Source organism: Eulemur rufifrons, chromosome 30 (assembly GCF_041146395.1).
Source record: "Eulemur rufifrons isolate Redbay chromosome 30, OSU_ERuf_1, whole genome shotgun sequence".
Classification (NCBI taxonomy): domain Eukaryota; kingdom Metazoa; phylum Chordata; class Mammalia; order Primates; family Lemuridae; genus Eulemur; species Eulemur rufifrons.
This window is the reverse complement of record NC_091012.1, coordinates 128,471,940-128,485,068: the sequence shown is the minus strand read 5'-3', so window position 1 is coordinate 128,485,068 and position 13,129 is coordinate 128,471,940. Positions and strand designations below refer to the sequence as shown.

Here is a 13,129-nt window from a genome sequence, read left to right as displayed (position 1 = left end):
CTGCTGTGCCCAGGGAGAAGAGGAAAGCAAGCTCCGCTTCTACTTGTGCTGGAGAGGGTCAGGTGGCATCCCCCCTCCCCCGCCCTACCACATCAGGGGTGCAAGGAAGCACACAAGCAAATAGAAAATTATCTGGAAGCAAAACCACTGAAGATTCTGCTGCATCAGGACCAACCATCTGGCATGACATTCCCTCATCTGCAAGAAGGGGGAGTCTGACTGGTTAATTTAACATGCCTCCAGCACGAATATTTTAGAAAGGAAAAGTATAGACAGAAATTGTCTGAAAAGCAGACCCCTGTGACACTGTAGGATGTGGCGGAGCATGGGAAGTATCTAACATGACTTCACAGCGCCCCTTCCTGGAAGCAGCAGCCATGAGCTTTCATCTGAATCAGCAATCCCACAGGATGTCAGGAATCAAGAGAGAGAGAGAGAGAGAGAGAGAGAGAGAGAGACAGCAACCAGGGAGGAAGAGGACAAGCTCTAAGTCATCAAGGAATGGAGGATGGGAAGAAAATGGGCGAGTCCAGTGACTCATGACAAATACCCAGGTTAGGAAAGGAGAAATCTGTCTCAAGTTACCAAAACAGCCTATCACATTGTGGCTTTCTTCTTAGTCTATAGACTCTTTTCTATAATCTTTTCTGGGTAGCTCCTTCCTGACCTTGCTTCGGCCAAGGTCAGCTGAAGTAACTAAGAGGAATCTAACATTTCTGAGTGATTGCTCTGTGCTAGGTGCTTCGCTGGGAACTTTCACAAAAGTTACCTCCCTGAATTCCTATAACCACCTCTGTTTTGGGCTAAAGAGACAGAGGGATATGTGACTTGTCCCTGGCCACCAGCTGCTTAGTGGTAGAGCTGGGATTTGAACTGGGAGCAGATGAAGACACAGCAATCAGACTGCAGCCAGCAATGGTGAACCATGGCTAAGACCCTTCTATGGACCTTCCTTTGCTAAGAGGAACAAAGGAATCACCGTAAAAGCGTGATTCTTGGGCAAAGATGGGTCTAATTACGTGTATGTGTGCACACATTTGTATGTGTTCTTTAAATTAAAAAAAGAGGAAGGAGTAAATATAGTGATAAACTGTTGAGAGACTTAAATAAATACTGACTCTATACAAATGACTTTGTATCCTGTAGTGCTGGAGATTAAAAAACCTCTAAATTCGGCTGGGCGCGGTGGCTCACGCCTGTAATCCTAGCACTCTGGGAGGCCGAGGCAGGAGGATTGCTTGAGGTCAGGAGTTTGAGACTAGCCTGAGCAAGAGTGAGACCCCGTCTCTACCAAGAAATAGAAAAATTAGCCGGGCATGGTGGCACACGCCTTTGTAATGCCAGCTACTCAGGAGGCTGAGGCAGGAGAATCGCTTGAGCCCAGGAGTTTGAGGTTGCTGTGAGCTAACTGATGCCATGGCTTCTAGCCCAGGTGACAGAGCAAGACTCTGTCTCAAAAAAAAAAAAAACAAAACAAACAAACAAAAAAAACCAAAAGACAAAAAAACCCCTCTATATTGTTCATACTAAAAGATGAGTCATCAGAGTCATCATACCTTATGAATAAAAAATGATCATCACCTGATACAAGGTAACGAATACATCCTTAAAATATAATTATTAAGAAAATCTATAATCCAAATATGCTTTATAAATATATATTCAAAGCCTAGTAATAAAGGACTCTGTAGGGGTAATTACATTCCATTTCTTCTTTAAAAGGTAACCAGAAAGAAAGGGTGATTAAAGCAAGGAACTACATTAACATTTAAATACAATAGCATCTTGGTATTTGAAGGTAGACTCATTTTCCAGTGGTGACTCACAGGATCATGTTGTTCTCGAGCCTCACAGCTCTTGTTCTGGCCTTGCGTCTGCCCCTGAGGCAGAGACTCCCATCTGTAACCTCCAGGTCTCCATCCCCCAGCGCCTACCCACCATCCCTCTCTGAGTCTTGATTTAGAGTCAGCAAAGGTTAGGCCTGGAAGAGGCCCTGGACACTGCCAAATCCAACTCCCTCATTTCAGAGACAAACAAATCAAGGTCCAGAGAAGCCAAGCAGCTTGCCCAATGTAACACAGCAAATTAACGCCTCAGTTGAATGGGTGTCTCTGTTCCCATGCCAGTGCTGCTGAAAGAAGGCACAGTGAGCACCCCCCCTCGCCCCCCCACCCCCGAAGGTGCAGGGCGGGATACCCAGGCGCCCTGGGCATTAAGCCGCGTGGGAGCTGCCGAGGTGGCAGGGGTGGGAACTCCCGGACCTCACCTCCTCCTCCCGAAGCTTCTGCTTCCTCTTCTCTTCCACCGCAGCCCTCTTCTGGTCCTCCCGTTGCCGCTGCTCTTCCAGTTTGCGCCATCGCTCCTCGATTTGCTTTTCATATTGGAGCTTGGCCCTTTTCTGTTTCTCCAGGATCTGCTGTTCGCGGGCGGCTAGGAAAGCAGAGCAAAGGAGAGGTGCCATCACCAGAGCACCCCGTGCCATCTGGGTTAACACCAAAGACACAGAAGTAAGAGTGGATGCCAAAAAAGAGCCTGATGGGATCCTCGGATGCAGTGATGGAGATGAAGGGTTCCGACACCTCTGCCACTAGCTGGGTGACCCTGGGCATGTTAACTGTATAATCTTTCTGCCTCGGTTTCCCCCTCTGTGAGGTGGGGCCAGTCATGTTTGCTACATCACAGTGATGAGAAGATCGAAGGAGCCAATATCCATAAAGTACACAGTAAGCGCCTTGATAGGTGGGAGCCATTATGATGACTGGTATCAAGTCAGACTTGTGCACAATGGCTAAGCCATACTCTGGGCTGAGAAGTGACAGCTGTAAGGGCACATTCATTCAAAAACAGGTTAACTGTGCATGCGCCACGCACCAGACACCGAGCTAGGTCAGAGGGTAAAACACATGAGTAAGATCGGCCTTACCCTCAAGACATTTACTAAGGGGCCCTTAACTCCACCTGGCCAAGTCAGGGAAGGGTTCCCTGGAGGAGGCAACGCCTGAACCGACCAGCAGGAGACAGTCAAGGGGAAGAACCAGAAAGCTCTTCATTTTTCTCAATTGGATGGGGAAACCACTATCCACCTACCTCATGGCACCCTGTGGACAACATTCCGTACTTATCTGTCTATATTCTGCAAGCGGCAAGATGGCCTTTCTCAACCAGGGTTCCCTGTCCTAACATACAAAACGACTTACGTGCTGATTTTTCTCAGTTCTCCCAAGGATAGCCCTTCTAGACGCCCAGGAGAGAACCTGAGTGAGCACACACAATGGACACCTGAAAGCATCAGGACTTCCTCAGGTCGGGGACGGCGACTGCTTCCCTATCTGCACTTTCGTATCTGCAGCCCCTAGCATAGTGCCTAGAACACAGCAGAGTTTCAATGTGTGCCAAGTAAGTGAATGAACAGTCCTGAGAATTACAAAATATTTGTGAACATGCCAGTGGCAGTGTAGGTTCACCCCCAATTCTTCAAGTTCACCTAGCAATTGTCCTAGTTCTCCTCCCATTCATTTGCAAATTTCTAAGGATCTTCAGAAAAGCCACCACCCTATCTCCACTCTCTTAGACTTAAACAGCCAAAGCGCACAACTTACCCAGACATTTATCTCTTTCTTCGCGTCTTTCTTTGGCCAATCTCTGTCTCTCGTCGGATTTCAAAAATCCATCCATGCCTACGAGAGAGAAAACTAGATGATTTTCCAGTTCTTCACTCTTGCCCTATCTGCTGAGTGCCAGGGGAACCGGGCGTGTGCCCCGAGTCTGGCTGCAGGCCCGCATCATCCATCCCCATGGCTTCATCCAAAGGAGGTCCGACCTGTCACTCTCCACCACACACACAGGTCCTGACAGGCGAGGGGCGGCAGGCACAGCTTCCACACGCCCCTGCCAAGTGCTACAATAGTGCCAACACCAGCCCCAGAGAACCCAGCCCTTTCCCTAATCCCCTGTCCCCAGGCCTGGCCCTGGAGGGGTGAGAAAAAGTGCAGTAAGTGACAGAGGGGCCTGGCAGCATGCAGAGAAGCCCACCAGGCCTCCCCTAGCCCGGCTTCCAGGCCTGAAGCAGGATTACCTGGGGGAGGGGGAGAAGCACAAAATTGATGAGATTTGGGATGTTGATCATTACATAGATATCGAACATTTACTTTCTTCTGAAAGGAGCCAATTGCTGAGGGACACATACGAGCTCCTCGGTGAGCACCATAAAATACAACGCTCAAGTTTGACTTTGGTTCTGCCAAGTTTGCACCAATGTCAATCTTAGTATCTGAGAATCATTCAAATATCTACAACAAATAAGATGAAACAAATGGCAGCTCCCCTCAGGATGCCTGGGAAATATCCTGGAGCTCTGCATCTCAATTCAACCCCTACAAGACACTAAAAGGCTTTCTAAATCAAAGATTACATGGATCTTCGTGGTCGTTTTAGGATTAGAAATACTTTGCCACAATTGGTTGTACACAAGCATTATCTACATAATGTTCAAGCACACCATTTTGGAGAAATCGACTTTAGCATTAATACAACCAGATTCACTTTCCCAGCATGGAGGCCTTCCTCTCTGGGAGCATCACAGGCTGACTTCTTAGTGTGCTTTGTTGCCATAGCAACCTGCGCTCACTCCAAGGAGGTTCCTGCCGCTGTCCAGGAGATGGCCGTGGAGGCCTGGCTTAAAGTGTGGGCTGCGGGAATGTGGAACGGGGATGACGTGACAAACACTGGATTGTCAAGCTTCTCCACATGCGTCTGGTTTTGAAGCCTGGATTATGTGTCAGTGATATTAAAACTCATGAGAAAAGTACTAGGAAATCAACCTCAGACTACAAGTGTCTTTCCCCATGTTTGTATTTAGTCAACTATTAACCATTAAGATGCTGCCAACAATATGAATGTCAGTAAGAATTTAAAGGCCCAACTTGGCCAGGCATGGTGGCTCATGCCTATAACCCCAGCATTTTGGGAAGCTGAGGTGGGAGGATCACTTGAGGCCAGGAGTTTGAGACCGGTCTCAGCAACATTGTCAGAACCTATCATTACAAAAAATAGAAAAATCATCTGGGCACGGTGGCATGCGCCTGCAGTCCCAGCTACTCGGGAGGCTGAGGTGGGAGGATCACTTGAGCCCAGGAGTTCGAAGCCGTGGTGAGCTAAGATTGTACCACTGCACTCCAGCCTGGGTGACAGAGTGAGACCTCAACTCTAAAAACAAGAAAATAAAATAAAAGCTCAACTGCTCAGCTCATTCTTGGCCCCCCACAATCTGACTCCAAACTCTCTTCCCAACTTGACCTCACACTGCCCTTTCTCCCATGTACCTTCTGGCTCATACTACCCCTTCTTCCATCTATCCCCTGCCACCACCTACCTTCAAGACCCCACGCCCCCCCAGACCCGTGATGGCCTGTGCACCCACACAGTTTGAGGAACCCTCATTTCATTCTACTTTCCTGAAAAGTTCTCCCTCTGTAACTCAGTCTCTCCTGGTGGGCTCCAGAGCCACGTGTGGCTGACACTTCTCTGGATCTGCCCAGCTGTGGCCACTGTTCCTCACACAGTGGCCCCAGTGTGTACACACAATGCTCAAAGGCAGGCATGAAGTTAGTGGAAGTGGGGCAGGGAGAGAAAATCAGGTTTCTCCTTTCTCTAAACACTTTCAGGTTCTAGTCTGTAGCTCAAGAGTTTGACTAATCAGAACTAGTTCAGTGTGAAAAGTTATAAAGAAAAGCCTAGGATGCCTGGACAGATGCCCATCGGCACCTGCACCAACTCACCCACCTAGGCAGGACCTGAACCTTGCTCGGTATTGTCCCCACCCCCCTCTAGATGTCAACAGGCCTGCCCTATTTCCAAGGTAAGCCTGAGAACTACTGAAACTATTCTTTGAACAGAGGAAAGAAAGAAAAACTGACAAGAAAAAAGGCTAAGCACATCTGAAACTGCTATTACCTGGATGCTTTGCAAACAGAAGGCTGCTAGTTCCACGAACATGCATGATCGTAGGCTGCCCTCTCATGGGCACACATAAGAGTCACACCTTCAAATCACTTCCTTTCCAGAAAAGCTTTATTTATCATGCTCACAGTCACTGGTGTCATCATAATAGGAGACAACAATTGAGCAGTTACTATGGACCAAGTGCACTGTTTGGATTTACTTGGCCCAACCACCTTATGATGATGGAGGCACTGTTACAATCCTTGTCTTATAGGTGTAGAAACAGAGGCACAGAGAGGTTGACCTGTCCTAGGTCACCCTGTCAGAAAGTGGAGAAGTCAGATTCCAAGGCAAGAACCTGACTCCTGGACCCACACTCGTAATTACTGCTTTCCTATGCTGCTTCCTTGTCAAAGGAAGAAATGCAACACCTGGATCTTAGTGCTGTGACCCAGTGACACACACAGGGAACAAATCTTAACCTAGTCGCAAAAATGAGCCTGCAGATACGGATAGCAGAAGTGCAGGTCTAACTCATCAGAGAAGCATGAAGCAAGCAGTACTGCGAGCCAAGCAAGGGCCCAGCTGGGCACAGATGTGGGAACTGCCCCGGCAGGCTAATTATTGGCTTCCTTCCTCCTCAAACTGATGGTTTAGAGATGTTTGCTCAACAATAATTTGAGAGGCTGATGCTGGGTAGGGAAGCAGGGTAGCCAGAGGACCCTGGGGGTAACTGTAGGTGCCAAGCAATTCAGCTTTGCTCCACTGAGGTGGGGTGGAGTGACTCGAACAGTCCAACATGGGTGACCTGGAATCTCTGCATTGTTCATTTGGTAGCCACAAGGCACCCATGGCTATTTAAATTGAATGTAATCGAAATTCAATACAATTACAAGTTTGGTTCCTCAGTCACACTGGGCACATTTCAGGCACTCAGCCACATTTCTGGTGGCTACCACCCTGCACAGCACTGAATAAAAAGCCTGGCAGCTCCCGCCTGTGATTCTCTCCTTTCGTGCTTAGCTGCCCTGGGGCAGGTGTGCACAAGGGCGATCTCAGAGTTCAATCAGGGTTGAGATTTGCTGCATGAATTAAGACTGAGGCTGGGCCACCTCCCTTCCTCCACACAGCATCTGCCTGTCCTGTTTAATTGTCAAGCAAACATTTCAAGAACGTCCACTGGAAGAGGAGCCAAATAGTTAATGCACATCTCCAACTTCAACTCTGTGACTCTCAATGACTCCTGGAGGCTGCGGAGAAGCCCCTGAGCTCACCCTAAGGCACGAAGGAGTGGAGCACAAACCATGGCCCCCATTTCTTAGGGGCCATCAACTTGATCAGTATTACCACTATCACAACCCAGCCAGGTCTAAACCACAGGAACAGAGGCAGCTTATCACGAACATTAACACCAGGAGACACCCTCTCAAGACACAGCATATCCAAGAGTTAATGCTGAATTTGGTTCCAAAAGGAAGTCTTTCTGTATGGCTTGAAATCCTAAAGCGTCCAGTTTTCCCATCCATTTGTCCTTTGGCCCATGTCTTTTTTTAAAACCAGGAACCCAATTTTATCTTTGAACTCTATGAGAACTGACAGAAAAGAGATCTGTGCTTTTGTGTTTGCCAGGGTGGGGAAGGGGCCGGAGGGAAGTGGGTAGCTATTTGATAAAAGGCCATCTAGGGTTCCTCGTGCGGATGAAAATGTTCCCTGTCTTGACTGCATCGGCATCAACATCCTGGTTGGGATATTGTACTGTAGTTTTGCAAGATGTTACCCTTGGGGGAAACTGCATGAAGGGTACATGGGCTCTCTGTGTAATATTTCTTATAACTGCATGTGAATCTACAATGACCTCAAAATAGAGAAGTTTAACTACAAAAACAAAAATACTGGCTCAAGCGTGAAGCCCTTGGAGGGACTGAAAGACAGAGGGAGCACAGGACACCTTCTCAGAGGTGCCCTAGCCAGGAGAAGGACCAGAGTCACTCCTTCCCCACTCTTGATGCAAAAATGCTTCCCAGGGCAACGGTATTCAGGTAAACGTCCACCTCTGAAACGAAGGCCTTTTCCTGGGCAATTCATTCCTATAAGAAACTAGAATAAAGCAGGGATCTTGAACAGCCAAACAACTATTTTACGTTAACAGAACAGCATAAAAATCTCATACTTCACTGATTTGCTCTTGCTTAGAAAAACTTCCCATTATCCTTGGGCTGCAGCAACCCATAAAACTAATTTTAAAATGAATTTTATTAGCCTGAAGCACTCTCCTGCTAGAATATTAATGAGCTGATATTATTCATGGTACTGGTAAGAACCATTATCAACACACAAAGTTTTAAAGGGGAGGCCAGCTGTGTTTGGCTTTAAAAATTTAATTGCCATTAAGTGAATTTTAAAATAACCTTTCCAATCACATTCACATCTGTAGGACTGCAAGGTCCAGAAGAGAGAAAGGGAACTGGGAATGAAGAGTTCACCCAGTAGGAAGTCCATTGAGGGCCACGCACCTCCCCTGGGGAATCCTTCCTGATCCCTTCGGGGGTTGCCAGATGCTCTCTGCTCTGTGGACTTGCAGGCACTGACTCTTTCCCACCTTGGCGGTGACTTATTTGCACTGTGATGATCTGCTTAAGCCCTCAGAAACCACGGCTCCTCAACTTTGGCTACACAATGGAATCACCTGGGGGCTTTAAAAATGTATAGATCCTGGGTCTCCTAGAGGCCGATCTAGTCAGTCTCGGGGTGGCCTGGGCATTGGTACTTTAAAAGCTCCCCATGTGCTTCTAATGTGCGGCCAAGCCCAAGAACGGTCCGAGCCCACTGTCCCCACACTTGAGCGTGCATCAGAACCACCCGGAGGGTTCGTGAAAGCAGACTACTGGACACCACCCCCAGAGTTTCTGCCGGAGTAGGTCTGGGGTGAGCCAGAGAGTCTCCCTTTCTAACAAGCTCTCAGGTGAGGCTGATGCTATTGGTCCACAACTTGAGAACCAGTGTTCTAGACTATGCTGATTCTAGAGGGCAAAGCCCTCCCTGTGGCTCCTCTCTGTCAAGAGCCCAGCACAGTGAGCCCCAAAACAGTCTGCAGAAGGAATGATCGACCACCTGCACACATTCCCCCAGAGCGTTTACCTTCACCAAGGTTGTTATTGCCCCACACACTATGGCCTGGGTCTGTTCCTTTTTCTCTTTTAAAAAATGGGGTCTCAAACTCCTGGGCTCCATGATCCTCCCACCTCAGCCTCCTGAGTAGCTGGGACTACGGGCACGTGCACCATGCTCAGCCCCGGGTCTGTTCATTTGGCCCTTGCCCTCTAAGCTCTCCTCTTATCCCGAATCTCCAGCACCTTACAGACTGGGAAGTATTCAAAAAGTTGCTGAATGAAATGGCCTCATGTCCCATTGAGGGAAACCTCCCCATTTGTAGAGCACTTTAACCTCGTGTCAGACATGTCATTAAAAACAACCAACATTTTAAAGCATCTTTGTACCCATTATCCTGCTAGAGTTGTGGAGGGAATCCAAAGTAAAGGAAGGAAGGCGGCTTCCTCCACTGGTCCCACAGCCCAACACACACACACAGGCATGTGCACACACACACACGCATATGCACACACACATGTGCACACACACACTGAAAGGAATCTTTGCTCTAAATTCCATCAGAGCTCTGTCTCTCACAGCTGTCTTCCCTTTTTGCTTCACACTGGGGTCCTTCCCTCTCCCATTCTCAGTTCTCAAGCACAGGAGGCTCCACCATGGCCCCTCTCTCACCAACCCACCCCTCTCCAGTCCATCCATCAGGATATAAGCTTTTTTTTTTTTTTTGATACAGAGTCTCACTCTGTCACCCAGGCTAGAGTGCAGTGGTGTCACTGTAGCTCACTGCAACCTCCAACTCCTGGGCTCAAGTGATCCTCCCGCCTCAGCCTCCCAAGTAGCTGGGACCACAGGTGCATGCCACCACACTTGGCTAATTTTTCTGTTTTTTTAGTAGAGAGGGGGTCTCGCTCTAGCTCAAGTTGGTCTCAAACTCCTGAGCTCAAGCGACCATCCTGCCTCGGCCTCCCAGAATGTTGGGATTACAGGCGTGAGCCACCGCACCTGGCCACGATATAAGCTTCTTTAAGGGCAGGGCCTATGTCCCATTTCTTCTTGTAGCCCCCAAAGGGCCTAGCACAGTATCTTGTACACAGGAAACACTCAATAAATGCTGAGTTAATGAAGGAGGAGCAGTAACATATACTAAGCACCTACTGTGTGCCAGGCCCAGAATGGGTATCAAGACATATTTCTTTATTTCCCATAATCCTGTGACAGCATCAGGACAAGGATGATCACTGGATGGCCTCCATATGACCAGACCCTCTTATTTAAATTTTCAAAGCCTCAGGTTCCCACAGTGAAAAGGGGAAGGTGGCACTGTTTCAGAACACTAGCTCTGGGGACTCACCCTGTAGGAATTCATCTCCCTGCTGTAAGAAGGCCAAGGTGCACAGAGTGGGTCTCAGGGAAATGCTCCAATCAGGAGCCACAGCCAAGTTCTGAGCCACCACCAACTTTTAGCCTTGCAAGTGGGCCATCTTGTCCCTCCAGCCCGCAGCTGCCACCTCAGGAGAGACATCAAGCAAGAACCACCCAGCCAAGCCCAAGCAACACACAAAACCTGGATAAAGGACGCAGCATCGTAAACCACTGAGTGTTGGGGTAGTTTGTTACACAGCAGTGTAACCAGAGACCAGTCAACTGATCAACAAAAGCAAACAAGCGGCACTTTCTGTCTACCCTACTGGACCCAGTTTCTGTACTACCCTAGACTATTCAGTCTCATCTGCTCAAGGACACTGGCCCCTCAGTCACTTGCCACACTTCTGAGCCAGAACTGCTGTAATGATGGCTCATCCTCTTCCTTCAGTCACCACGCCCTGGAAGCTGCTCCCACCATGGTCCCTGACAAGGGAGTCCCACGCACGGCACCAACGGACAAGGAGTGAGCACAGCAATTTGCCATTGGTCAGACAGACCTGCAGAGGCAGCCAGGAATCATGACCCAGAGGACAAAGGGGTTAAGGCCCTATGGGATGCACATTGACTAATGAGAGACACAAAGATGATAATGGATAAACCGTTGGCTCTTTCTTGTACCAGAGAACTGCTCTGAGTCACAGGCATCTCATACCCTCTCTGGACATGGCTTGTGGGTCCAAGAAACCAGCTGTGTTTGGTTGCAGAGTCCTTCTCTGGCTTACATTCCTTTCCCTTCACTCCCTGGGAGCATAGCCCTCAATAAAGTGCTGGTACGTGTAAAATAGGAGGGAAACCAGTCTGCGGATGTTCGTAGCAGCATTATTCATAATAGCCACAATGTGGAAACAACCCAAATGTCCACTGACTGTTGATTAAGTGTATCTGTCCGAGTTCTCCAGAGAGACAGAGCCAATAGGGTATACATAGATATAGATATAGGAGAGGGGATTTATTAAGGGAATTAGCTGACGTGATTACGGAAGCTGAGAAGTCCCATGACAGGCCATCGGCAAGCCGGAGACCCTGGGATGCCAGTAGCATGGCTCAGTCCAGGTCTGAAAGTCTCAGAACCAGGGAAGCTGATGGTATAATTCTCAGTCTCAGGCCAAAGGCTTGAGAATGGGGTGTGGGGGACTGGAGGGGTTCTGGCACTGGTATAAGCCATGGAGCCCCAGGCTGGAGAACCTTGGGTCCTGATGTCCAAGGGCTGGAGTAGGGTGCGTCCCAGCTCCCAGGGAAGAGAGAGAAACCACCTTTCCTTTGTTTCTATCTCAGCCCCCAGCCAATTAGATGTCACCCACCCGCACTGAGGGTGGAACTTCCCCACTTAGTCCACTCAGACTCACAGGCTAATTTCCTCTGGAAATGCCCGCACATACACACTCAAAAATATGCCTTACCAGCTCTCTAGATATTCCTTGACCCAGTCAAGTTGACACCCAAAACTAACAATCAACTGGATAAATAAAATATGGTACATCCATACAATACTGTTCAGCCATAAGAAGGGAAGGAAGGGGACGGGAGACACTGTGAAGGACTGCTAGTGGGCTCAGGTTTTCTTTCTTGGGTGATGAAAATGTGCTGGCATTAGTGGTGATGGTTGTACAATATTGTGAATGTACTAAATGCCACCAGTTTACACTTCAAAATGGTTACTGTTATTGTTATGTAAATTATATCACAATAAAAAATTTTGCGACCCCTCCCCCAAATACAAAAAAACCTTAGGGAGGATTCCACAACAGGATTTAAAATCCATAGCCTACTTAATCTTATCTGTGGCCTTCTTCCAAGTCTTCCAAGTTACTTGTTTTTCTTTTTCCTTCCAAATATCTAAATGATACATCGGGTTCCAAATGCATATGTATATAGTACATTTGAGTATGCAAAAGTCTGTATATTTCTGTAAGGTGTCTTTGCCACACAATCCCAAGAGCTTTGTTATTAATTATATTTTATAAAATTCTGGGGGAAAAATGAATGTTGGTAAGCTGAAAGAAAAATAAATAAGTTTGTTACTGCTTATATTAAAAAAAGAGGGGGGCCGGGCGCGGTGGCTCACGCCTGTAATCCTAGCAGTCTGAGAGGCCAAGGCGGTTGGATCGTTTGAGCTCAGGAGTTCGAGACCAGCCTGAGCAAGAGCGAGATCCCGTTTCTACTAAAAAAATAGAAAGAAATGATCTGGACAGCTAAAAATATATGGAAAAAAAATTAGCCGGGCATGATGGCACATGCCTGTAGTCCCAGCTACTCGGGAGGCTGAGGCAGGAGGATTGCTTGAGCCCAGGAGTTTGAGGTTGCTGTGAGCTATGATGACGCCATGGCACTCCAGCCCGGGCAACAGAGTGAGACTCTGTCTCAAAAAAAAAAAAAAAAAGAGAGGGGGATGAAAAAGTTAGTCAATATATGATAAATGTATTGTGATAAACATACGTTGTGGTGATTTCATGAAATGATGTGTGTGAAGAACTTTCCATATAGTAAATGCTCATTAAATGTTAGCGGTCATTATTTTTTGAAGAGGGGGTTTTATTTCCAGATTAAAGAAATGGAGACTCCAAAAAGGCAAGTGACCCCCACGATGTCATATTAAGTGGGAAGATTCTAATTATTTCTCTGACCCTTAATACACTGTGATTTCTCCTGGAGTTTG

The 13,129-nt window shown here is 47.7% G+C and overlaps 1 protein-coding gene across 3 annotated transcripts in view; it reads right to left on the bottom strand.

Annotated features, from left to right (window-relative positions):
- The window catches only part of MAP7D2 (MAP7 domain containing 2), a 101,695-nt gene that overhangs the window by 48,071 nt on the left and 40,495 nt on the right, over positions 1–13,129 (bottom strand). For all 3 annotated transcript variants that reach the window (XM_069463338.1, XM_069463339.1, XM_069463341.1), the window contains exons 2-3: positions 3,600–3,677; positions 2,267–2,430 (exon numbers count right to left, since the gene is read on the bottom strand). In XM_069463338.1, coding sequence (XP_069319439.1) covers positions 2,267–2,430; positions 3,600–3,677 — 242 coding nt within the window. The remainder of the gene's footprint in view (positions 1–2,266; positions 2,431–3,599; positions 3,678–13,129) is intronic.